Source organism: Rana temporaria, chromosome 3 (assembly GCF_905171775.1).
Source record: "Rana temporaria chromosome 3, aRanTem1.1, whole genome shotgun sequence".
Classification (NCBI taxonomy): domain Eukaryota; kingdom Metazoa; phylum Chordata; class Amphibia; order Anura; family Ranidae; genus Rana; species Rana temporaria.
The window spans coordinates 230,219,883-230,247,850 of NC_053491.1; the positions used below are offsets into that span (position 1 = coordinate 230,219,883).

A 27,968-nucleotide genomic window follows, 5' to 3' on the forward strand; every position below is an offset into this window, starting at 1 on the left:
CTGAGACTGTGATGGTAGGATTCCAAACTCTCTGCACACAAGAGAGTGAAACCTGGGTCCAAAACTGAGTAGTCTCCGCAGTTGAGATCCTAACTCTCAAATAATATCCGGCGTAACGTTACAGCAACACTGTACACAAATTACATTTTTTATCTTTTTTTCACACAAACAGGACTTTCCTTCGTGGTATTTGATCACAATATAATTTTTTTTTTTGCTCCCAGGGGGCGCGTCAGTGCCATAAACCGATGAGCCTGGTCGTGCCACCCGTCCACAAGTACTGTGGGCGACAAGTGGTTAACAGTCTGTAAACATCTAGGAATTAGGGAGTCCAGCTGCTGGCGCTTTGAGAATGGAATATTGTCCCCTTCTTGTCTGATATAGGATTCTAGCTGCTCAAAAGTTCTGGTCTTCTTTGCCGTATTTTTCACTTTAAGACATGCCAAATATTTTTCTTTGGTGAAATGTCTGGACTGTAGGCAGGCCAGTTAAGAACCCAGACTCTTCTAATATGAAGCCATGCTGTTGTCATAGATGCAGTATGAAATATGCAAGGCCTTCCCAGAAAAAAATGATGCCTGGATGGGTGTATATGCAGCTCTAAAACCTGGATATATCTTTCAGCAGTGATGGTGCCTTTCCATATGCACTAATGCACCCCATACCGAGATTCAGGCTCTTAAACTGAGTGCTGATAGCAAGCCAGAAGGTCCCCCTTCCCTTAAGCCCAGAGGATGCAGCACTCATGGTTGTCAAAGAATGTAATTTTGATTTGTCTGACAACAAAACAATTTTCCACTTTGCAACAGATCATTTTAAATGAGCTTTAGTCCAGAAAAGACGGCAGCATTTCTGGATCATATTCGAATATGGCTTCTTCTTTGCATGATAGCTATAACTTGCTTTCTTGGCATGGTGAACTGTGGTCACAGAGTGATTTTTAGGAGTATTCCTGAGCCCATGCAGTGATGTCCATCACAGAATCATGCCCGTTTTTAATGCAGTGCCATCTGAGGGCTCGAAGATCACAGAAATCCAATATTGTGCTTTGGCCTTGTTCCTTGCCGTATTTCTCTAGATTCTGTGAATCTTTTGATATTACGCACTGGATTATGATATTTGATATGATAAGTCTTTGCAATTTGACATTGAGGAACATTATTCTCAAATTGTTTGACATTTTTTCAGCTTTGCGTTGCCTTGCCCCAACTTTGAGACGTGTTGCTGCCAGCAATTTCAAAGCTACATTACATTTTCTCAGTTTAAACATTTGATATATTTTCTATTGTGAATAAAATACGAGTTCATGAGATCAGTGCATTCTGTTTTTATGTAGATTGTACACAGCATCCTAACTTTTTTGGAATTAGGGTTGTAGAAAAAAAAAAAATCAAGATTATTTGAAATTATATTACTTTTTTGAAACACGGTTTTAATAAATCAAAAGAATAACCAGCACCCATTCTGCACTGAGCACATATAGTACAGAGTAGCACATAGTCTACCCAGTTTTTAAACGTTGACAAAGTGGTAACAGACTGCTATTCTTCAAATTCCTGTGCAGCTCCCTTGTACCCCAAATACAGTGTGGACACAGGCATTCACCTTTACATCTTATAACGACCTCCTGTCATTCAGATATCTGGCATTTAATGGAAAAAAGGAGGAAAGAAACTGCGCTAAAAGATACTAAAACAAATAACTGCAAACCCGTGTCACAGGGGCCTGAACAAAGTAAGCTGTTATGAAACGGACATAGGGCGGAGTGACGCACTGACGTCACCTCGTGCTCCATATGGTTCCCAGTAGGAGGGGTGCGTCTGTGCACCGGCCTGCACACCAGACTTAAAGGCCTATTTAATCTGCAACATTGCAAGTGCAATATTAATTGTTTTTAATAAACTTTTTACACACTTAATGCACTATATGGAGCATTTATATTTTTATATATCGTGTGCATCTGCTGACGATTCATTGATCGAGAGTCCCTGCTTAAGATTCGTGCTTGTGTTTGCTGGTTTTTGGTATTGGTATTGCCAAAGGAACTTCTTGAGCCAAGTGACACAAACCCTTCATCTAAATAGGTCTGGATGGATAGAAGGCAAGTAAAAATTTGCTTAATTGTTGACACAATGCTGAAACTACTGTAATAAGTATTTTTATACCAAAAAAGTCTGCCCTTGTTACAGTTTGAAGCTAATTTACTAAAGGATCTATGAATATTCACACAGCAAAATGATCTAAACATGTGCAGGTGGTTGGATACAAATTACAATTGGATAACATTCTCAAAATTAATAGTCAAATAGCCTTTATCTGTCAGATGATGTCTCAACAGTCTTGAGAAAAGTATAATGGGCCGTAAACAAAAATGCTCTGCATGGGAGTGTCATCAAGTAATATCTATATTCTGATTGAGCCCCTCAACTCCGATTGCTTGACTGAAATTCTCCTTCAAGTTGTCAATAAGCATGTTCACAGGATTCGAGCAGTTTCCTAATTATTTTTATAAATTTGTAAAATCTGTTGCTTATGATGGCTGTTCGGTTCAAAGCCGTCCCCTATTATATTCCATTTCATCGTTGTGCTCTGTGACAACTGAATAATAGAAGCCAGATTTCCAAAACACAGTTTTTGTAATGACAGTGGCTAACTCTGCTATGTCCTTGTTTCCCCCCCAATATAAATGGAGGAAAAGTCTGTGAAAATGATTTTCATTAACAAGCATTCACTGGGGAAATTATATAGCAAGTAATAAGTGAGGTTCTACTACATTCTTGTGGTCAAGGGTCTACAAAAACAACACAAGTAGCACAAAATGACAGTGTCTGATTTAAACTAAAATGAGCAACAAAATTAAAGGTCTCAAGGGGAAAGAAAGAAAACCCAGTCATCTTAAACATCCATTACAATGCTCAGCACTCCAGTATGTTTTCATTAAATTATAGTACATTTCCCTGGTGGACTGAGACATTTTTTTCATCTTTGTTGCAGGAAGGAAAGAATAGCCATCAAGCTTTATTTACATTAAATACTCCATATTTATGTTCAAAGTTTTAGTCTTTACAGTTTGCAGTATACTGTTATTTATCGCTTTACGGCCTATTACACGCAGGACCCCTCCCTGGTACAGTAAAAGTGCTTGCGGGATTTAGCCTTGGAAATTGTTGGATTTCTTATTTCACATGGGTTATACAGTGCATTCCCAAAGTTTTCAGACCCCCTTCACTTTTTTCCAAATTTGTTATGTTGCAGCCTGATGCTGCAGTTGTTTAAATTCATTTTTTTCTCATTAATCTACAACCAGTGGTCAGCAACCAGTAGATCATGAACAGGTGACTGAAAGATCGTGGTCTGGGGTTGCTGACTCGCCATTCCAGAGCATCAAACAGGGTGCAATGCACAGGGACTACTTGTAATGTTGGAGCTGTAGTAGAAAGCAAGAGCCACACAGGCCAATGCCTCCTCTGAATAGCATTCTCCAGAGTGAGGCCAGCAGCAGGAAAGAAAAAAATGCTTTGGAGGTATTGTCGCTAACTTTAGAGTGAAAGCGATAATACAAACACCAGACCTCCTGTGTATCTTTAAATTGTCAACCTGTAAAGGGGTTTGAAGTGTTGCCTATGAAGAACGACTTTATGCGGGGGTTCACCCAAAAAAAAAAAAAAATTTAATTGCATCTAGCAGATCCAGCATATTAAGGACAATACATTTCGGCAGTTTTTTTTTTTGTTACATACCTTTTTATCCTGATGTTGTCCAGGGCTTCCGATGACTGCTTGACTGGGCGTTCCTATCCTTCCGTACGATGATTGACATCTTGTGAAACAGGTGACCTGTCGCACAACGCCCGTCACCAGAAGTCGGGAAAGAGCGGAGCTGCGAGTCGGCACTATACGTTGCCTGCGCAGTCAGCTCTACACGGCGGGCGCAAGCGCCGTATAGTGCCGACTCTTAGCTCGGGTATTTCCGGAAATCTGGTGATGTGCGTTGTGCGACAGGTCACCTGTTTCACAAGCCGTCAATCATCCAACAAAGGGATAGGAACGCCCAGTCCGCAAGCATCGGAACCCTGAGGCTGGGATAGGAACGCCCAGTCCTGGAGTCGTCAGAACGCGGAAGCCCTGGACAAAATCCGGATATAAAGGTAAGTACAGAGCAAAAAAAACTGCCGAAATGAAATGTACTTACTATTGTACTTTTTAATGTAAAAAATGAGTTTTTAGGGTGAACCTCCACTTTAAGGACTGTAGTTTGGTGCCATTCCATGGGCAGACACAATTTTAACATCATCGTTTATATTTTAACAAAAAATTGGGTATTATATTGTGTTTGTGTGCATAAAATTAATTAAAGTGTATTTAAAAAAAAACAAAAAAAAACAGCATTTTAAAAACCACTGCGCAAATACAATGTGACATAAATAATCGCAACACCCACCATTATTCTATGGGGCCTCTGCTAACAAAAAAAATACGTGACTTTTGAGTTTATATAATAAAACGAATTACAAGAAATGCAAACTGCATTTACTTTTTGACATACTCCTCTGCTACATTTATACACTTAGTTTTTCAGATCAGTTTTTTTTTCATCAGTTGATCCGTTTTTCCATCAGTTTTTCGTCAGTTTTTCGTCAGTTTTTCGTCAGTTTTTCATCAGTTTTTCATCAGTTTTTGCATCAGTTTTTCCATCCGTTTTTTTTTTTTTTTTGGGGGCTTTTTACATAGAAAAACGGATGTTAGCGGAACGGATGATAAACGGATCATCCGTTAACGTCCGTTTTTCGGCCGTTCCGTTTTTTAGACGGAAGAAAAATAGGGCTTTCTTCCGTCCAAAAAAACGGAACTGAACGCAGACGGATGCTAACGGACGTTAGCGGATGCTCATCTGCTAACGGACGCTAGCCCATAGGGAAGCATTGCGGTCCGTTAACGGATGTCCAAAAAACGGACGAACGGATCGGACGTGTGAAAGAGCCGAGGCCGCGGCTTTGGCCTAGTCCGCGGCCTTTTCCAAGGATCACGACAGACTAGGCCGAAGCTGCGGCCTTACCTAAAAACTCCTGCCCGCAGCTCCTTAAGACCGGTGCGGTGTCCATCAGAAAAAAAAAAAACTTGATTCGAATCATGAATCGATTTTTTTTTTAAATCACAGATTTTTTTGGGGGCCAAAATTGCCCAGCTCTAGGTCCAAACAGGTGGAAATCACTTGGAGCGAAGTCAGGATTGTAAGGGGGATGTGGTAATACCTCCCAGCCATAGTGCAGTGTGCGCATGTGTACCCGTATGTACCCGTATGACTGCAATAAGGATATTACACTGTAAAAACTCCATTGGGGCAATTCGAAAAGGTTCTATGTATACCTTAAAGTGCTGCATTATATAAATACAGGAAATCCATCAACAAACCTGGGATTGATTATACAAATGTAAAAACCAAGGTATTAAAAATAAACTGTAGACTGCATCCGGACATTGGTAGTAGCAATTAAAAAAACAAAACAGTTTAATACTCTTCCACTACATTTTAGTAGGTTTATTTAAATTTACTCATTAACTAATTCCCGCAGATTGACGGCTGGAAAGTGGTTCTGTTATCCAGCAGAACAACATTCTGGCTCGCAGCGCAGCGATCAGAGGTGCTGTGTGTCAGCCTGACACATTGCATCTCTGATCGTAGTAAGGACGTGATCAACTGTGACCAATCAGTGCTGCATATCAGTGCCGCCTATCAATTTTACATATCAGTGCCTCCTCATCAGTGCCAAATTATCAGTGCCCGTCAGTGCCACCTCATCAGTGAAGGAAAAAAACTTTTTTATGACAGAAACTAAAGAAAAAAAATTTTTTCCCCCAAAAATGTCTGCTTTTTTAGTTTGTTTAGCAAAAAATAAAAACCTCAGGAGGTGATCAAATACCACCAAAAGAAAGCTATATTTGTGGGAAGAAAATTATAAAAATGTAGTTTGGGTACAGTATAGCATGACCGCGCAATTGTCATTCAAAGTGCTACAAAGCTGAAAGCCGAAAATTGTCCTGGGCAGGAGGGGGCGAAAGTGCCTGGTATTGAAGTGGTTAAACTATGTAACCACAGAAATGTAAACATTATGTAGCATGCGTTATGCTGTATGCATTATTCAAGAGAACACCATCATACGTATGTAAATGTAATTTTTTTGCACAGGAAAAACCCATTAACAGATTAACTGCATTTTCCAACCAACCATTTTTGTGAAACCAACAATCACAATTTCATTACAAATCGCCATGCACCACCTCTCCCATTCCATGTTATACCTGCTGAGATGGACTCGGACTGCTCCAGCATGTTTAGGAGTCTGCCTTCTCGTTCTGTTTCCTGCCAGAGAAGTGGGGGACATAGCTGTCAAAAACAGGCAACGTTCATAAAACCTGACAAATGCGTAGACATGGTGCTTAAATCAAATGAAATTACACCAAAACCATATTGGTTTCAGGCATAAAGCTCACTGTTGCTGCAAATTCTCCACATCATTATGCTGATGTGATTGCAGTGTGATGTCTGTCAAATTTAATCCCCTTGACTGTAGTGCGATAGGTAGTGTTATTAAAGAAAAGGCAAAGTCTCTCACAAATTACTGCAGCTCTAATCGTTAAATTTGGGGGACAGAAACGTAATTTCTTTGTCCAAATTCGGCATTTAAGATATTTGGAAGCATTGAACGATCTGCTAAACTGTTGGATCCACTCTGGCTAAATGTACCATATTAAACCACTTTAATTCATCCAAATGCAATTTTCATGTTTAAAGTTACCATCTACTAATCACTGATGTACGTGCACTTACCTTAGAGCCCTTTAGCATCTGGGTTCCCTGGGTCTCCTGTGCGGCAGATTGCAAACATTTGTCCACATGCGTTTGATAATCTTTTATTGGAACAAGTGATTTACACAGATAGCATTTTTCCAGCCTACCCAGGAAGAGAGATTGGAAAATATGAGTCCACACACCACACATGGGACAATAAATTGATCTTGTGTGTGACATGGTGCCTGTAAGTTCCATGTTTTAGTCTTCAACTTGATCCCTATGGATCCTAAACCCAGACTAGATTTTCAAATACTGGCCCTGCTGTCATTCAATTGCCAGATGTTCTGTGGGTAGAGGGGTCTCTGGCATTTGACAGCTGAATTATGTGGGGGGTATTTTGTGACAGAAAGAGGCAGTGCTTATTCTAGACTTGAGCAGATGCTGAGGCCCCACGTACAGCCTGGACCTTGAAGGGGGCTTCAAAAGGCACACAGAGTTTTAGTTTAAACCTACCGTGTTTCCCCGAAAATAAGACACCGTCTTATATTTATTTTTTCTCAAGAAAACACACTATGGCTTATTTTCGGGGGGTGTCTTATTTGTATTACCGGCAAGTATGGTACAACAATCTACATTTGTTTGTGTGGGGTGTGAGACTGTTGGTGGTCAGTGCTGGGGAGCAGCTTTACTTCTTCCCCTGAGGACAGCCGGTCACCGTAGCAGCTGTCACGATGGAGCAGATAAGGGCTGCATGACTTCTTTACAGCTCCTGAGCTCCGCACCAGTACAGTTCGCCTATCACGTGTTGTTTACCGCGCCGCTACGAATACGACACGCCCATCACTACGTCTTATTTTTGGGGATTCGACAATCCCATCACTACGTCTTATTTTCGGGGGAATGGCTTATATTTCGATCTTGCGTCGAAATCCAGCTACGGCTTATTTTCGGACTACGGCTTATTTTCGGGGAAACACGGTAGCACAGATACTTGAGTGCATTGCAATGTGCAGCACTTAAAGTGTATGTCTGGGCAAAAAAAAATAAAAAATTGCAGCACATCTATAATTGCCATCATATCTAATTGCTAACAATTGCAATATATGCATATTTCAACACGGAAAATGGACAGGGCTAATAAAACTGCTTGCAACTTTAGTCCATCTGAGATAAAGTGCTCATGAAGTAACAAGATCGCTACATTTCTACATTAATTTTTTGGTATCTGAAATGTTTTTAAAGAAATAAAACACTGATAAAAGTGCATGTATTGCAAAGATGTACTGAACATTTTTTTTTTGTTTTGTTTTTTTACAGACATACATTTAATGTACTGTTGCCACCTTAGATATATTTTAGGTCAGGTCAGGTTTACTTTAATAAGAGTTTTGAGTAGAATGTTTATTTGGAAGAAAAGGCACTATAAAATCCCTTTTGAAAGAGCTGGAATTGTTCAGCCTAATGCTTTACCATACATCTCTCTCCATCAAGTCTATAAATTGTAATGCCATTATTAGAAACATGTATTAATAATAAACCGGCAAGAGTTAACTCATGAATAATTACTACTTGAAAGTGAATTCATAAGCCACAGTTCATAAACTTTTGTCCTTTCATGGCAAAATGAGATTATAACAGAAATCAGGAAACCATTCAGAAAGAAGAAGATCCATTATTAGTATGCAGCATTAGCTGCATAACCATCCTGGTGTTTTTCATTCTAAGTAACCAGCAAATACAGGAAAGATGCTCCCACCTAAGTACAAATGTTCTTTGATGTAGATGTATGACTGAGAAAAATATAGAAAAATCCTTCAGCACGTAAAATCTATTCATGACCTGATAACAACCTTATTACAGATTCCACATCTCCATTTGAAAAATGAAAGGCAATTTCTAATATTTAAAGTGATTAAATCTCCTTATTAATTTAAAGCTAAAGTTAAGGTATGGCTTTTTCTGCATAGTTACAGCTTGGATCAATTTAAGTATGGATGTGTCACACCTGTCTGATCCCCTTGGATGCTGGAAAATCACTCCGAAATTCCACACAGACAATCGGAATTTCCGATAGGGATTTTTTTCCATCGGAAAAAAATAAAACATGTTCTATTTCGAAACTCCGATGGGAAAAAGGCCGATGGGGCCCACACACGGTTGAAAATTCCGTCTGACTTTTTTCATCGGAAATTCCAATCGTGTGTACAAGGCATAAGAGTAGGAGGGCCAAGTACTGGGAGACAGGCTCTCCTGCTTTTCACGCAGCTGCTATCCTAACATGTTTCAGGGGCTTGCACTGGTGAGAATGTAACATGGGAAACTGTAGGTTCCATCTTTTGCAGGTAGACCACAAAGTAAGTACTGCTTTAATATCTCTGACAGCAAAAAAGAAAAATCCATGGAATCTAAATTTTGTAATGCTGTACGGTGAATGTCAGTGATTTGTCACAATATATACATTGAGGCAAATTAAACTGACAAGCAGCGTGAACCACGTGTATCTGTGTGTATATTATCTGTATCTCTGTCAGCAGCAGGAAGAAAAGTATATTAAAATCCTTGAGGCTGCCATAACAATATATTAACAGAACACAGCAGGAAAAGTGAGCACATATGAGGCTTGTCATGCTGGGTGAATTAGGGACACCTGTGTCTTGAATTGAAAAACGGTTATCTAGAAGAGTTATGGGATTTGTATCTTAAATGCTCCAACCTTGATGTGCTCCACACAAAACACATTTCTAAAATGTAGAGATCAAGGCCTAAAGAATATTAAAGGACAACTGTTTTAGGGGAGTAAATATCTTGATGACCCTGAAATAGCAATTAGCTTTTTTAAATGTCTTACACCAAGTGCATCATTCTCCACTGCCAGGAGCTATACAGGAGACCTCACCAATAAAGCCTTTGCTTCTGATTCAATTGGACAACACAAAGGGTAATAATGCACCATGATAGCAATTACTTCGGTTTTTACCATGACCTAGTCTGAACATGTAAGTTTGAAAAATAAGCTTGGTGATCATAAACTTGTGACAAACAGTGTGTACTAACTTAATGCATAAATCTTATATCTTAAAGTGTTACTAAACCCACAACAGTAAAATCAGTGTGTATATGCAGTAAAGCTTGCTTGTTATACTCAATAGTGAGCCTAAGGGGTTATTCTTGTGCACTACGTAAAAAGGCTGCTTAATCCTGTTTTCTCGACTCCTCCCTTTTCCAGTGTCCCCAACTTCGGATAGTACAGAGGGTAGGGGACAAGCTGCACATGCTTAGTTTTTTTTCTTTGGAGAGTGCATGTGATCAGCATAGGGCCAATCAGCACTGTCCAGACAGAGGGTCAGGGATCCTGCAGCCTTTTAGAAAAGTGACAGCAGTATGAAAATGCCTCCTACAAGCTTTAACCAAACACTGATAGAAGTCACAAAACTGCTCTTACCGATAATAAGAAATTGTATTTAGCAGTTTATATGTACTAAAACTATTGCATTTCCATGTTCTGTTTAGACCAGGTATAGTGAATGCAGGGTCATGGGTTTAGTAATACTTTAAGCGTGTGTGAAAATAATTGTGTAAATGCTGGAGAATAATTCTTGGACAAGTATTCTAGGGGTTCCATCAGAAATAAGGGAAAGTTCTCCTTACTACAGAATGTCTGGAGGCCTTTAAGAGGCACTGTAACCCATTTAAGTCACGCTGACTGCATGTGTATAAAGCCATAGATAAATGTGTTGGTACCCTTTCATGAAAAAAAAAAAAAAAACACCCACTATTTTCGGACAAAAGTAAATGGCATCCATTCAATTGTTAATACAAAAAAAGAAAAAAAGTGATTTTTGGTTTAACAGACTATTCAAATGAAAATACCATGAAAAAAAACTAATATAATGTGTTGTACAACCTCTAGTGGCAATCACTGCAAACAAGTGATTTCTGCAGCTCTCGATGCACATGGCAACCAGTAGTGTTTCCCACTGTTCTTGAGCAACCTGCATCAGTTGTCTTAAGTTCGAGGGGTGCCTTTTCCAGATTCTATGTTTCAGCCCTTTTCATAGATGTTAAGATTCAGATCACAATTCATAAAAGGCCACTTCAGAATAGTCCAATGTTTTGTTCTTAGCCATTCTTGGGTGCTTTTAGCTGTATTTTGGATAAGTATCCTGTTGGCACACGCATGTCTTGAGATTAAAGGGTTTGTAAAGTAATTTTTTTTTTATCTTAATAGCTTCCTTTACTTTAATGCAGTGCTGTTTTCATGTCCTCATTGTTCGTTTTTGCTCTCAAGTTGCTGTAACTCTTCACACTTCCTGGTTGTCTGTTTCCTGATAACCACAGTACAGGGAGCTTTCTCTCTGTTGTCACTAATCAAGGAGGTGTGATTACTGTGTCTCTACAAACCCCTCAGCACCAATCAGTTTATTTTTCCAAACCATCACTGCCCTGTATTGGCTCTGTGGCTCTGGACAGCAGAGGCAGGAAACAACATGCAAAAACTAAACTAGAAACTACAGGTACATTATATGATTGATTTTTATCTATTTTTAATTGTTTTTAAAAGGAATCAGTTAACTATTATGTCTCTATACCCTATAAACAGTCAATTCAGCAAAACATATTTTTTTGATTTACAACTCCTTTAAAGCTAGGGACACATGGACCGAATGTCGAGAGACATTTGCTGGTTAAAAAAAAAAAAAAAACACATCTGACATCCGCGACCTGTGTGTATGTTGGTTGAGCATGCTGGGAAAACCAGCAGCCAAACGAGTCCCGATCAGCGCCATCTGCCGATGATGGATAGCGCTGATTGAAGTCTTCTGGCGGGGGAGCCCACTGGGTTGAATGGGAAAAAACAAATAGCGTGTACCAGGCTCAAGACAGTGCTTTCTGACACTGGGCAGCATGTTTTGCTACAAAATTCCTTGATAGTATTGGGATTTCATGCACAAATTCAAATCACTATGTTCCAAATGCAGCAAAACTAACTCTCCTCACTCAATGTTTCACAGTGGGTGTAGTGTTCCTTTCTTTAAAAGCTTCATTTGTTTTGTCTATAAACATAGAGCTGATGAGTTCTTGGCCAAAAAGCTCCAGTTACTCATCTTTCCTAAGGACATTCTCTCAGCAGCATTGTGGCTTGTTAATATTTAGCAAATTCCAGTCTAGCTTTTTTTTTATGTTTATGTTATTTTTTTTAACTGTGGATTCCTTCTGGGTCTTCTTCCTTTGCGCCCACTGTTGCTCAAAAGGTCACAGATGGTTCCATCAGGCTTTGATGTACCTTGACCTTCGATTTTAACTTGTATCTCTTTGGAGATTTCCATTGGCTCTTTGTCTACCATTTGCACATTTTCGTCTGTTCAATCTGGGATAGATTTTTCTCTTGCGGCTACATTCAGAGGGATTGACTATGCTTCCATGAACCTTAAACTTCTTATTTTTTGCAACTGTAGTAACAGGATCATCAAGATGCTTGAAGATAGTCTTACATCCTTTCCCTTGGACATGCTGGTCTATAATTTGCACTTGGATCTTCTTAGACAACCCCCTCCTTTGCTTTCTTTGGTCCATGTTCACTGTAGTGCACACATTGATACCAAACAGCAGAGTTACTACTTCTTCATTTAAATAGGCTGACTGATTACATGATTAAAAGACACATATGATATGAATAACAGTTTGAAGTATCACTAGAATAAAAATGATAATGTTTTCTAGGGGTGCCAATAAATATGTCCAAGTCATTTTAGAACATTACTGTAAAAGAAGTAATAGTGCATCTCGTTTTACTCTTCCTTTGCTTTATTCTATGACATACCAACCAATGGCATGCAGGCATACACAAATTGCTTTAATTCCACCACTTTTCAGGTCAGGAGAAATGAAAAATTGATTCAATGAGCTACAGTGGTACAAACAAAATATCTATGGTTGTATATTCCCAATAACCTAAAACATCAGTAAGATTTTAGCGCACTGAAAATTAAATTGGTTCTATGCATGAAGGGAAAAAAAATGTTGTTTGCAGCAGCCCCCCAAATACTCACCTGAGCTCAATCGCGATCCAGCGATGTGTACGAGTGTCTTGGCTCTCACCCCTCATTGGCTAAGACAACAGCGGGAGCAAATGGCTCCCGCTGCTGTCAAGCACAGCCAGTGAGCCAATGGGAGAGAGGGGGTGGGGCTGAGCCACGGTTCAATGTCTGGATGGACACGCAGAGCATTGGCTCAAGAGCATGCCTACTTGGGTGCCCTCATTGCAAGCTGCTTGTTCTGGGGGGCATTTGGCAGGAGGAAGTGGCCAGCAGCATTGACGGTGGACCCAAGAAGAGAAGGATAAGGGCTGCTCTGTGCAAAACTGCTGCACAGAGCAAGTAAGTATGACATGTTTATTTGTAAAAAATAATTTGTGCCTTTAATATCACTTTAAAGCGGAGCTCCGCCGTAAAAAAAAAAAATATTAAAAGCCAGCAGCTACAAACACTGCAGCTGCTGACTTAATAAATGGACACTTACCTGTCCTGGAGTCCAGCGATGTCAGCAGCAGAAGACGAGCAATCGCTCGTCTCTCGGCTGCCCCCACCATCGGTGAGGGAACCAGGAAGTGAAGCGTTGCGGCTTCACTGCCCAGTACCCTACTGCTCATGCGCGAGTTGCGCTACACTGTCCTCACTGTTCCCCGCAGTGTTCTGGGAGCCGTGTGTTTCCCAGAACACAATGGGGGGACAGGAGGTGGCGTAATGCCTGCAGTTTCCCGCAGAGTCTATGCCGGAAGTGGGCGAGTGTTTTAGACAGGTATCTGCACCCCCTTCCCCCCTGAAAGGTGCCAATTGTGGCACCGGAGGGGGGAAGGAATCCGATGAGCGGAAGTTCCACTTTAGGTTGGAGCTCCGCTTTAAGAGAAAGTCTGATTTTTGAACATGCTGGATCCTCAGAGGGAATTTTGGCCAGCCAATCAGAAAAAAGCAAGCATTAATAAAAAAGCAGGAGTATATGACTAGGGTGCCTAGAATACTAGGGGGATACCTCTTAAAAATAAAGCCCAAAATGAAGCACCATCTGCATCCACCGAGTTGTAGAGAGCCAGACCTAACTTAAAGTAACCACTCTATGTGTGCTCAATTACATGCAAGAACCCTAGGGGGGTTCTCATGATTAGCTGCAAGTTGCAGACCTACTGGAAATAATCGGTGGCTGCTGGCTTCCAGTTAATCGTGCCCATTCATGCAGCGATCACATGAGATCCCATCCAGGGCCAATCCCTGCTGAACTGCCCATATTTCAATACATATATGGCCGGCTTAAAGAAGAAGTGGGGCCTAGGCGCTTTTTTCCCTACTTCTCCTCTGAGTCATAGAAGTGCACTTAGTTTTGCATAGCCCGCTGTCAGCTGACATCACTTAGGCGCTCTAGGCTCCGAAGAGATCCCAGCGTTAATGTCAGGATCCACCCAAATGCCTGACCAGTCACTCTCACCCCCTGGCACAGCCCAGCAATCCAGTGAGCACTGGAGGGGCAGAGCAACGAATCAATGAGTGACAGTCACCAGCTCTCTACTCACTAAAGACTGAGAACTTCTCGGTCTTAAAGGTGGCAGGGGACAGATGCAGCATTAGACTGATGCTGCATCTATATAGGCGAGTATGACTGCACTTATCTTTTAAGTGTGCTTCCACTGTCTTTTTTCAATGGAAACTGCAGCAAATAATTTTTTTCATCTCAATATATTAACATTTATTTTTTTATTTTTTTTTTAGGCATCATGATTCTTTGTTACACCTTCCTTAGAACCCAGAAAGAAATATTTTCTCTCGTTGAAGTTCAGGATATTGCTTCAAGCATCAATGTACGTAATTTATTTTACACCAAGAATTCTTAGAATATAACTATTTGCAAATTGCAGTCTCGTTCTATAAATGCATATTTATAAGCAGTATTTATGGGCAACAAATACACTTGATACATTTATGTTCATAATTAAATTATGAGTATTGTGGTTATGTATATTCAAAAGGATCAAGCAGTACAAAAACTTCAATACTTCTTGGTATACTCAAAAGGGACATCAAATCTTGGGAAGTTAACATTAACATGCTGACTGGTATTATTATTACTGTCGATTAATGCTGCACCATTAAAATAGTCCAATGAGCAAATGACTGCAGTCACTGCTGCAGCACATCATATGCTAGGGCAGCCCTCAAAAAATCCACTCGCCTGCTCGCATTTTGGGAGTGGATTCTGAGGTCTGGCAAGGAAAGGCTGCCTGGGAGTCAGGGGGCGAGCTGTCAGCCTGTGTCAAAAAGGGGTCCTCCTTCACAAATGCATGGGTGGGCACACGGCTGCATGGGTGGGCACACGGCTGCATGGTGGGCACAAGACTGCATTGGTGGGCACAAGACTGCATTGGTGGGCACTGGGCACATGGCTTCATGGTGGACACAAAACTGCATGGTGGACACAAGGCTGCATTGGTGGGCACTGGGCACACGGCTGCATTGGTGGGCACAAGGCTGCATTGGTGGATACAAGGCTGCATTGGTGGACACTAGGCTGCATTGGTGGACACTAGGCTGCATTGGTGGGCACAAGGCTGCATTGGTGGGCACAAGGCTGCATTGGTGGGCACAAGGCTGCATTGGTGGACACAAGGCTGCATTGGTGGACACAAGGCTGCATTGGTGGACACAAGGCTGCATTGGTGGACACAAGGCTGCATTGGTGGACACAAGGCTGCATTGGTGGACACAAGGCTGCATTGGTGGACACTGGGCACATGGCTGCATAGTGGACACAAGACTGCATTGGTGGACACAAGACTGCATTGGTGGACACAAGGCTGCATTGGTGGACACAAGGCTGCATTGGTGGACACAAGGCTGCATTGGTGGACACAAGGCTGCATTGGTGGACACAAGGCTGCATTGGTGGACACAAGGCTGCATTGGTGGACACAAGGCTGCATTGGTGGACACAAGGCTGCATTGGTGGACACAAGGCTGCATTGGTGGACACTGGGCACATGGCTGCATAGTGGACACAAGACTGCATTGGTGGACACAAGACTGCATTGGTGAATACTGGGCACACGGCTGCATAGTGGACACAAGACTGCATTGGTGGACACAAGACTGCATTGGTGAATACTGGGCACACGGCTGCATGGTGGACACAAGGCTGCATGGTGGCCACTGGGCACACGGCTGCATTGGTGGGCACACGGCTCAAGGCTGCATTGGTGGGCACACGGCTCAAGGCTGCATTGGTGGGCACAAGGCTGCATTGGTGGACACACGGCTGCATTGGTGGGCACAAGGCTCAAGGCTGCATTGGTGGGCACTAGGCACAAGGCTGCATTGGTGGGCACACGGCTGCATTGGTGGGCACACGCAGCCTGCATTGGTGGGCACGGATACAGTTGTTGTTAACATTTATTTTAAGAACTTAATTATGCAAAATACATTTGAGTGTCATTTTATGAGAGCGTGTTTAGGGGCGGAATTAGGGGCGGGCGGGCTGGGTGGGACAACTGGTGGATATCAGTGGACATGTCACCACTGACATCCGTCGCTCCATAGAAGTGAATGGAACGTCCGATCAGGTCCACCTGAGAAACAGACAGGTGGACCTGATCAGAGCGCCCCAGGTGAAAGGGGCCTTACCACTTACATACTGCAGCCTTTACCTCAGCAAGGGAGTAAACTTCATGCTATACACTAAGCTGATAAAGGAGGTACACATATGTGAAGGCAAATTTTTTTCCTACACGCTTCCGGGATCCTACTGTTGGTGAATTCCTTTTTATAAGATTGCTAGTGTGACATACGCCTAAAAATACATACAGTGTATTGTAGTGACTAATGGCTAAAGTCAATTGCAAGCAGTGTTATACCAGAAAAACTAAATAGAATAGACAGGCTATAATCCTGGAGAAACAGAGAAAACAAATAGTATCATTCAGATCTTAAAACTGGCCTTTAAACTGATAAATCTAAACAAATCTTTTGATGCAATTAAATCATATAAAAATGAACTCCTTTTGGAAATGGTTGTATTCCTTAGAGGGCAAAAAAGGTAAGTTTAGGTTGTGTGTTATATTTAACCACTTCAATACAGGGCACTTACATACCCTTCCTGCCCAGGCCAATTTGCAGCTTTCAGTGCTATTGCATTTTGAATTACAATTGCGCGGTCATGTAACACTGTACCCAAACAACATTTTTATAATTTTTATTCCACAAATAGAGCTTTAATTTGGTGGTATTTGATCACCACTGTTTTTTTTTTTCTGCTAAACAAAAAGTTGCGCCGATTATCAGTGCAGACCCCCTGTCAGGAGATCTGCTGATCGGCTCTCGTGCCTTGTTAGTGCGAATAGAGGAAAAAGCAGATAAACTGCACTTCCTGGTTACGAGGTGACCAGCGATGATTGGATACAGCTGATAATATGGTAAAGAGTCTACATCATAGGCTGTTTACCAAGATCAAGCATGCGGTGTGTCAGAGTGTCACACCGCACAACCGATCTCCGCACTGCATGCCCTCCCGGGCGCGTGTGAGTGGCTTAGCCTGCTGGATGTCATATAATGCCCAGTCAGGATAACACAACCACCCTGTGGCCGTCATTCTGCATATGGCGGCAGGGGGGGGGGGGTGAGTGGTTAGAGCTTGTATTTTTTAAACATTAGCAGCAGGTTATATTTGGGATTTGTGTAAAGATTACTAAAGCGCTGATGTGAATAAAGATGAACCAAAAAATTATGTGAACCAAAAATAGTAAGATAATCAAATAATGATTGCTGCTAATATTGTGTAGTGTACTGATGTCACAAAAAATGAATTAGGGGTTAATACAGCGCTATCATCAACCTAATAATTATTGCACAGTGATCCAATATGTGCTGCCGAGATAATAATAAACTGCTTCCAAACTGGTATAAATAAAATGGTTTCCAGAGTTCTGATAATAATATAAAACCAAGTCAGACACCACTGCTAGGTGAAACAGAAATCAAGAGGATAACGATACCCAGATGATCAGGTTTCTGGTCTTTAATAGTGTTAAAACCAAGAATAAAAATAGTTGCAACCAACAACATTATATATATATATATATATATATATATATATATATACATACATACATATATATATATATATATATATATATAATGTTGGTTGCAACTATTTTTATTCTTGGTTTTAAAACTATATTTTTATATATATATATATATATATATATATATATATATATATATATATATATATATATATATATATATATATATATATATATATATATATATAGTGTTAAAACCAAGAATAAAAATAGTTGCACCGATCTCTCTATATATATATATATCTATATCTATCTATAGATATGCTTTTCTAAATCTCATGGCACCCTATCTAGGATCAATCTTGGTGTGGGTAACCTGAGCATGCTCCAGTTCTTCTCTGAGGAGGTGTATAGACCACGTAGTGTATCTGACCATTCTACCATGGTGGTGAGCCTTGAAATTCAATGTTTTATGGTTGAAACTGTTCCATTCACATGTGGGGATAGAGCGGGGCATGCGCGAGTTTCTTTGCATATCAGTATCCATCCGGCTCATGTATTGGTCAATGGGAGGCATTTAAAGCTTGCTTTAGGGCCTATTAATTGCAGAAATAAATGAGGTTAAGAGGGCCTCCTCTGGCCTGCAAAATGGGGTGGAGGCCCAATTATACTTATTAGAACAGCAATATATTGCCCGATTCTGAAAATCCCAAGAGGCACTCACTGATCTAGAAAAGTGCACCTAGATAGTAAAAAGTTGGAATTTGCCATCAGTACCATAAGCTTGAATGAGCTCCTCAAGCCACCACAAAATGGTGGAACAAGAAGTTAGCTCCCCTTTGAGGACCATCATAAATGATAAATATCATTCATTATAATGGAAGCAGTGGCTGAGAAGTAAACCAGCACAGTATGGACTACATCCTGACAGTGAAGGGAAATTTCCCATAAATGAACTTGAGATGGACAGGGGAACGGAAGAACAATGCCATGGCTGTGATGAACATCTGAAACCATCTTAGGAAGAAACAAGGCTCCAAGTCTAAATACTACCTTATCCCAGGGTAAGACCCAAAACGGTTCTTTACAAAATAAAAGTTGTTAAGGTCTGGGATATATCTTACAGAGGTGATACAACAGGCAATGTAAGCTTGTGATAGAGAGTAAACAGAGAAATATTCCAGATAGCTTTTTAAAAACAGCTTTTTAAATCTAACAGAACCAACTTTAGATCCCACTGAGTCACAAGAGATTAAAATGAGGGAGCCATCGGGACACCCAGTACAAAAGTCCTTGACCAAAGAATAGAAAGCCAGAAGTCTTTTGAATAAGATCACAGGGGCTATGATCTGCTCTTAAAGGCCAAATGCTAATCCTGACCCGAATGCAAAAAAGTTAGGAGTCCCCCCCCCCATTTCCTAGGCTAGAAATACAATGTCAGAATACAATGACACAGCAGGTGGATTTCTCTATCCACCTCAAATGTTGCAGTTGCTTGAACAAGAAACAACCTGACCCATCTATAGCCAGCTTTAGGCTTTGCTTTTTTATTATTTCCTAAGGCAACCTAAGCATGTAGTTATTCACAAAAAGGAGACTTTACTTTAAAATACAATTCTTATCCTAACCACTCCCTCTTGCACTCTACATAAAATAGTGAATATCAATACATACATTGGATACAGACAACATTGCATTTTTACTGATGAGGCCTGTCCATGAGTTATACCATGTAATGTTCCAGTAAGTCTAAGTAAAGTTATGAATGTGGCTGCCCAGCCACAGAGAATAAGGACTGTCCACAGCATGCAGTGTGGCACCTCTTCACACAGCCTTCACTCTACATTTTGCTGGAAGCACAGCTTTTTCCTAGTTCAGACCTGCTTGGGTATTACACTTTAAGAAGCTGAGACAGCTAGATGGGTCTAGTTTTTTTAAATTCTCTAGATGTGTTTGACTGTTGGTGGTCAAACGTTCTATAAGGATGTACTTCCAAAATTACACTGTGCTTATGTTAGGAGGCCACCTTATATACAAAAAAAAAAAAACATTTCTTTCACGATTACATACACAACCAAAAATTGATTCTTCATACAATTCAGTTGAGAAATTAGTAAAAAAATATGGTGGATACACCAGGACATTTCACTAGCCATTTCATTACTAATAGCAAACTATTGTATTAAAACCTTATTTCTGTTGTCTGTAGTACAGTCACAAAAGGGTAGCCTGCTTCCTTACCTTCCAGAATCTGAGGATGGAACACTGTCATGTGATCCATTGTACATGTGTCTTGACGGTCTATTCCTCGGTCTCAAAACTATGTAAAATGAAAAAAAAAATACTAAAAAATTACTGTTCACATGTACAAAGAAAAAAAAAATGAAATAAAAAAATACTACAGATTATTGTATATCCACAAAATTATACTAACCCGTCATTGGTGGCTCATCTTTGGTCCCATCACAGTATGCAGCATGCCGTTCAATCTGGGTCTGGGAAAACCTGCAACCACACATCGGGCATTCCACATCAAGGGATGATATTGGCTCCTCACAAGCCATCAACTCAGGAGGGGGGGAATTCAGACAGCAAGCCTGAAATCATAATATAATTAAAAAAAAAAGTTTAAAACTGTCTATTGACAACTATGCTCATGTAAGCATACATTTTCTGTGCCTTGGCATGTTCTCTATTAAGGCACCCTGAATAATTTGAATAGGTGTTCCACCCTATCCTCAATGCAAGAAACCCTGTGCATGCACTTTTTTTGGCAAGCACAAGCCGAACAAACAGACCTATAGGGCAGATGTGTTGCCATGAAATCTTAATATTGGTAGGACAGAGGTATGCATTAAAAATGTCAAAATGTGATACAAGCGGATCTATAAATGTAGTCTCCTGTAGACTATGAATAAATATAATTAAACCAGAAAGTTAGTGGTTTGAAAGAGACCACAAACGCATAGATTGCTCATAATTGATGCAAAAAAGTTGCTTCATTCTGTGTATTTGATAAAGCCAGATACTGTTAACCTTACATGTGAAAATTGTTCATTGAATGGTTTCTCCTTTTACAGTCTAGAATTCACATAAGAACAGGTTTGCAACGACAAGCACAAATTGTACAAGATAACAGTTTATTGCAAGCTGTAGTATTATGAACTGTTGACTCCTAGTCTGAAATGTTATGCATCCGTTGTTCAGTGGAGCTAAAAAAACAATGCTCTGACAATAAGACACAAATATACACATTTATTCAGTTCATTTGATCAAACTGACACCAAACCTACTGCCTAACTAACTTTGTAGCAGTCACATTCAAAACAAGTGGAATAATGGAAATCAGTACTGAGACATATTTGTAAGATGTCGTTGCTGGCGCTCTTATGAAAACGCTAATTGCCCTAGTGTGTCTAGTCTCACTGTTTTGAGTACCTGTCCTAAAAACAAGAATGAAAATGAGGAAAGTCAGAGTGAAGTTAAAAGTCCCGACCTGCAAAGGTGTTCTGGTGAAGGGGCACAAAGTGTTAAAGTCTTAGGATCAACATAACATAACATTTTCAGATACAGAGGTTTACAATGGCAGACCTTAGTACATTTACAGTACACATACGTCCTCGGTACATGTTTCCATGACTGACATGGGCAAAGTTTATCTGGCAAAAATGGCCTGTGTTAGGAGTCTGGTAAAAATGCAAAATACTGTATACAAAAAAAAATACAAAATATTTGACAGCTCTATGTGGTTAATACATGTAATGATACTATTCCGTTTAGTCATTCTTATTTCTTATGCATCTTATTTATATATTTTTTTCCACATCTACCCATAGATCAAGCTGGCAGACAGTAGTGACAATCTAGGGAAGAACTATAACACTGCCAGGATTACTTACCTTTGCAGCTTATAGCGGATCTCCCATGCCAATACGTTGTTTTTTTTTGGGGGGTAGTTAAACAGCTAATATCAAGGCTTAAAGAAATGCACGTTTCTCTTGTCCAACGTCCGCTCATCTCTGTATCGGTCTGTAATAATGACTTATATTTCTTAGTGTCTGCCGTTGCCATCTTCACTGTGGGCATTAGAATCCCACCAGCATGAACTTCCTGGCTGCGGTGATGCTGTAATCCCAGCATCCACCGCTCGATCTCGCGCATGCGCACTCGCAGCGGGGAGCAGCGGTGTCAGCGTGTCTGTTCCCATACCAACGGCTGGCGTATTGGAGTTTTTTGTAACGCCCGCCCTCCTTCCTTCCTTTGTTTATGTCGCGCGTCACTTCCTGCTCCCCGAAATTGTGCGGTTTCCTCTAACAGGCCAGAATATGATCACAAGGGAGCTATGACACAAGCTCCCAGAAGACACTGTGCGGTACAGGAAATAAAGAAAAACCAGAGGAAAACCCGAAGGCTGCAGACCGGAAGGGGAACGAATACATCTGGTACTGTACATTTTTTATTAAACTAAAATATCCGTTTGGGCATTGTATTGTAGCAGTAGTATTATTAAGATTGTCTTTAAATTCGGGTGGAGCTCCGCTTTAACAAGCATCCCCAGGAAGTGACAGAGTTTTACCTAACATTGTCATCTTTGCTGATCAGCTTGATCTGCATATCAATACAGAGAACACTATAAAGGCATGCAACAAAAAAAAATAGGATTTTTAGACAGCTTACCTGTAAAAATCCTTTTCTTGGAGTACACCATGGGACACAGAGACTAAGTCTTTACATAATGGGTTATATGCTGATTGGACACTGGCACAACCAATCAGAGTCAGTTCCCCTCCATATAGCCCCTCCCATCTGGCAAGTACCTCAGTTTTTCAGTTTTGTAGCAAAGCAATAAGGTTTTCCCATAAGAAGGGGGGGGGGACCTCTGTGTCCCGTGGTGTACTCCAAGAAAATAATTTTACAGGTAAGCCGTCTAAAAATCCTATTTTCTTTATCGTACACCACGGGACACAGAAACTAAGTCTTTACATAATGGGACGTCCCAAAGCAATGCTCCCATATGAAAGGGGGGAGACACAGATCAAGCAGGCCGCCCGGGACCAGAAGCTCTTTACCGCTTCCTGCAGTACACTTTGCCCGAAGGCGGCATGCTCCTGTCCTTTCACGTCCACTTGATAGAATTTGGAAAATGTGTGGACTGAGGACCAAGTTGCAGTTTTACAGATCTGAGTCACCGAAGCCTGGTGGTGCACTGCCCATGAAGCACTTATCGCCCTGGTTGAGTGCGCCCTAACAGAAAGGGGAGGAATCTGATTCTTTAAACCATAGGCTTGAAAGATTGTCTGTCGAATCCACCTGGAGATAGTGGATCTAGACGCCGCTTGTCCCTTCTTAAGACCATCCGGCAAAATAAACAAAACATCTGTTTGGTGTATCTGAGCGGTTGCCTGCAGATACACCTTTACTGCTCTCACGAGATCTAGAGAGTGTAATAACTTCTCCTCCGCTGTCTGCGGATTCGGAAAAAAGGAAGCCAGAACAATGTCCTGATTTAAATGAAAGGACGACACCACCTTAGGTAAAAAAACAGCATGGGGTCGTAGTACAATTTTGTCTTTATGACAAACTAAATAAGGCTCTTTGCAAGAAAGAGCTGCTAATTTCGATACTCTTCTAGCTGAAGAGATAGTATTAAGAAACACCAACTTCCTGCTTAAGAGAATCAGCGGAATGTGGCGAATAGGTTCAAAAGGTTGCTTCTGCAACACTGACAATACTAGATTCAGATCCCATGGGCATAAGGGGGATTTAACTGGCGGATTGATCCGCAGTACCCCCTGAATGAAAGCCCGCACTAGGGAATGAGTGCACGCCTCTTCCTGCTCCCCTCCTCCTCCTGGGGGCTTCTTATCCAGCATCTGAGGAGAAAAGCAGCGGTGCCACGTCTTTAGCAGAGCTCTGCAGCGGAGGAAGTGTGCTTGTCCAAAGGATCTGACACTGTCTGAATGAGGTGAGACAAAACTCAGCTCTTTACTCGTTCTAGTTGCTCATTTTGAGAAGACACCCCTCAAAATTTTGAAAAAGGTCCTTCAGAAAATCCTTAGGCTCCTTTTTCTCTTACCTAATTATCGCTGCAGGTTTTTCTGCTGAAATATTTTTCAGACAGTACCAATCTTCACCCCTCTTCACGGGCCTTGTGTGCCAAGCCTTTAGGCATACAAGTTTTCTATTTAAAGGAGACTTCTCCCTGGGCCTTGTAAAAGACTCTGACCAGGACTTTAAGTCTTAATACAAAACGTGCTGGAGCTCAGAGCAAAGTCCTCCGAAGAGAGACATTACAGGCGACGCCTCTTTGCAGGAGGCCCGGATCCATTCCACTTTTGGCATAGCATCATAGCCTCTTGGATGGATCCAAAAAAAGGCATAGCTCCTTAGCCCCGAAGGGTCCGTTTTAGCAGAGCTTTCCTTAGCACTTCTCCACGCGTCCTACACCTTAGACACTGGCGAAAAAACTGAGGTACTTCCCGGATGGGAGGGGCTATATGGAGGGCAACTGACTCCGATTGGTTGTGCCAGTGTCCAATTACCTCGGGTGAGCATTTAACCCATTATGTAAAGACTTAGTCTATGTGTCCCGTGGTGTACGATAAAGAAAATAATTTACATACTAAAAGCCCAACTCTAGTAAAGCATACGCTGACAAGCAAATGCTTTGTGAAATAAGTGGTCTCCTGCTCCATATTGCATGTAAAATTCAGAAACACAGTAACCTGCAAAATGAATATACTATTCAAACCAGTAAATAAGATTTTTGTGATATTTATTTTTGTTTTCAAAGCCTTCCCCTCTCCCTGAAATGCTAAAAAAACAAAAAAAAAAAAACACCTGTGTGGGAAAAATGCAGTTAATATTCTTACCTTACCCTGGGTCCCCCCCTGCAGAGCCTGGGTGAGGGCGATGTCAAAATGGACATTGCTTGGTAGGGCTAAAGTCTACTTTAAAGAGGCCTTCATTCAAATTTCCCATAAGATTATATGTACATTTAGTGTATGTTAGGCATGATTTTTGCCTGTAAAAGCCTTTTTGTAGATATATAAAAGTCTGGAGACTGCTGCTGGCAATCTTGGATGTGATGCCAGCAGCCACTCTTTGAGATCCCCCCTTCACTCCTTCCCTGACACCTACACGTAGCACCCTGTCCTAAACAGGGACCATTACCAAAGTTTAATTTTTGGCTGGGTGGTAGTCAGTCCAGATAGAGTTGTATAGGTATTCACTTGGTCTTTCCCTAAGCTCAGTGGTGTTGTGATTTCTCAGTGCTGCCAGTGGGTGCCATTCACTACCACTGACAATAGTAGCAAATTTCATAATGGCATGGCCAGTGGTGCCTGCTGGGAAAGGATATAAATATTTAGGGCATGCCTTGTGATCTTCCCCCAGGCTGAGACCTGGGAGGTGCTGCTGGAATGTGCTAGGAATGGTAGGCCCAATAGTGGGGCCTACCATGTGCTCTAGAAATTAAATAAGCCTGAAGTGGTCCTTGAGCTGTCCTGTGTTGATGGAAAAGCTGTGCTGAGAGGAAGACCCAGAGGAGGACCCCTGTTGTCACAGGGGCCTAGTGGCTCACTTTGACCAAGATGTACTGGACATTAAGAAACCGGGTAGTGGGCACTGGACCCAGCAGGAGAAAGCGAAGTCTGTGGACTAGCTTGGATACTACTTTCAGAGTTTCCGGGTCAGTTTAAAGATCCTGACACTGTGAAACTGGACATGGAAGAGTCCGAGTGTTCTGCCAGTGTTTCTGGGACCCCTAACCCTCACCCTCCTTGTGTGTTCCAATAACTCTCCTAAAAAATGACTGGTGTCCACTGTTTTTTCTGGTCAGCTTAGCCATGAAATCAGCCCTGGAGTGAAATGCTGGCCCACCCCTGCCCTACATACATAGAAACATATGCAGGGAGGAGAGGGGAGGGGGGGGGGGAAAGAAGATGGTCAGCACAGAATGTAATTAGATGCTCCTCGAGGAGGCAAGGGCTATGACATGCAAGGAGGGAGGGAGCTGTTGTAGGGAAATGGCACTTCTGGTGTCCTAGTCAGATTTTCTAAGGGGACATTATATTGAAAGTGAAATAAAATAATGTATGCAAAGGAAAAACACAGCAAGAAAGCATTTAAAACTTGATTTTTCTGTTTTTACCTGTTTTAGTTGGCAACAGAGTCTCGCATTTATTTAAGTAATGTAATTCTCTAACATTTTACTAAAACTAACAGAATTCTAAAAATGATCTTTGTACAAGACTATTACAGTTTTCTACATTGTATTGCTGTACATTTAAGCCAATTCAAGTCTAATAAAAAAAAAATCTTGTAAAGCACTATGTAGCACTGGAGAGGGCCTCTTTGGATGCCCAGAAGGCTGGGGAAAAGCACAGACACCTATTTTCACAACTGCAATGTGAGAAACATTTGCTCACCACTTCACAGCACCAAGTTCTCATCCTTCTAAGGCGTTTATAACACTGCTGTATCTGCTGTAATTTGATTTTCAGCTTGGAAACTGGCTCAATTAGAAAGAAGGTGCCAAAACAATGAATGCTGGTGGATGTTTAAGCAGAATGTAAGAGGGAAAGCCGTCTGTCTATCATCTACTCTGCTGTACAATATCAAAGCATAACACACAACACGTTTTAAATAACCATTCAGATCACAACAGTCTTATTATTTAGGCCTCATGTACACTGGTTGTTTTTACAGCTGCCATTTCTGGCTTCAGACGTTTTCTTCTGCAGTCACACCCCCTACGTGTCCATGCACACATAGGCCGTTATCAGCAGTTTTAGGCAGGGGTGTTTACTGGCTGTCAAAAAAAAAAAAACAGAACTAGTGTGTTTTTAGAGGAGTTTTTCCATCTGTAAAAACGCTCCAACGCTGAAAAAAAGCTGAAAACAGCTTACAAACACCAAAAAAAACGCAATTATCAGAATTTATGAGCCATAAGCTTTTATGGCGGTGTAGTTTTGCCAACAAAAGCTGTAGCTAAATAATATGTCAAAAAACGCTACTACAAAAACTCACTCTAGAGCGTTACCGTTTTGTTTTTTTAGAACGCCCAGTGTGCATGAGGCCTTTAAAAAAAGGGGAGATATTTAAATTGCAGTTATGCATAGCAATCTGGAAGAATGCAAAGCTGCCTGTCTAAGCCAGTGAAAACTAAAATATTATTGGATGGTACTAGGTGTGGAGTTTTACAGGAATTTGTATTTCATCAATTTTCCACAACCGAGAGTCACTGTGGCTCGTACAAATAGGGGTAGGCAACCCAAAAAACACAGAGGGGGTGATTTACTAAAGACAAATAAACTTTGCATTTGCACTCATTTTCCCCAGAGTTTAGTGAATCTGACAAAGCTCTGCGTATTTCTATTATTCAATCATGTGCAAAACAGACATTATTTTTTTTTTTCACCTGTTGGGTATTCGTTATAAAGTGAAGCTTCACCATATTCACCAAGCTCAGGGGAAAGGCGTTCAACTGCACTTGCAAAGTGCACAGTCTATTTGCCTTTATTACCTGACGATATACAGGGAGTGCAGAATTATTAGGCAAATTAGTATTTTGACCACATCATCCTCTTTATGCATGTTGTCTTACTCCACGCTGTATAGGCTCGAAAGCCTACTACCAATTAAGCATATTAGGTGATGTGCATCTCTGTAATGAGAAGGTGTGTGGTCTAATGACATCAACACCCTATATCAGGTGTGCATAATTATTAGTCAACTTCCTTTCCTTTGGCAAAATGGGTCAAAAGAAGGACTTGACAGGCTCAGAAAAGTCAAAAATAGTGAGATATCTTGCAGAGGGATGCAGCACTCTTAAAATTGCAAAGCTTCTGAAGCGTGATCATCGAACAATCAATCGTTTCATTCAAAATAGTCAACAGGGTCGCAAGAAGCGTGTGGAAAAACCAAGGCGCAAAATAACTGCCCATGAACTGAGAAAAGTCAAGCGTGCAGCTGCCAAGATGCCACTTGCCACCAGTTTGGCCATATTTCAGAGCTGCAACATCACTGGAGTGCCCAAAAGCACAAGGTGTGCAATACTCAGAGACATGGCCAAGGTAAGAAAGGCTGAAAGACGACCACCACTGAACAAGAC

At 41.2% G+C, this 27,968-nt stretch overlaps 1 protein-coding gene across 8 annotated transcripts in view; it reads right to left on the reverse strand.

The window, feature by feature from the left end:
* Nucleotides 1-27,968, reverse strand: part of UIMC1 (ubiquitin interaction motif containing 1) — a 165,732-nt gene that overhangs the window by 10,836 nt on the left and 126,928 nt on the right. For 4 of the 8 annotated variants that reach the window (XM_040344406.1, XM_040344407.1, XM_040344412.1 and 1 more), the window contains 4 exons: nt 20,289-20,451; nt 20,096-20,174; nt 6,829-6,952; nt 6,300-6,360 (listed from right to left, as the gene is read on the reverse strand). In XM_040344406.1, coding sequence (XP_040200340.1) covers nt 6,300-6,360; nt 6,829-6,952; nt 20,096-20,174; nt 20,289-20,451 — 427 coding nt within the window. Of the gene's footprint in view, nt 1-6,299; nt 6,361-6,828; nt 6,953-11,368; nt 12,372-20,095; nt 20,175-20,288; nt 20,452-27,968 lie in introns of those variants that run through there. The other 4 variants (XR_005747931.1, XR_005747930.1, XM_040344409.1 and 1 more) reach the window with 3 other exon arrangements.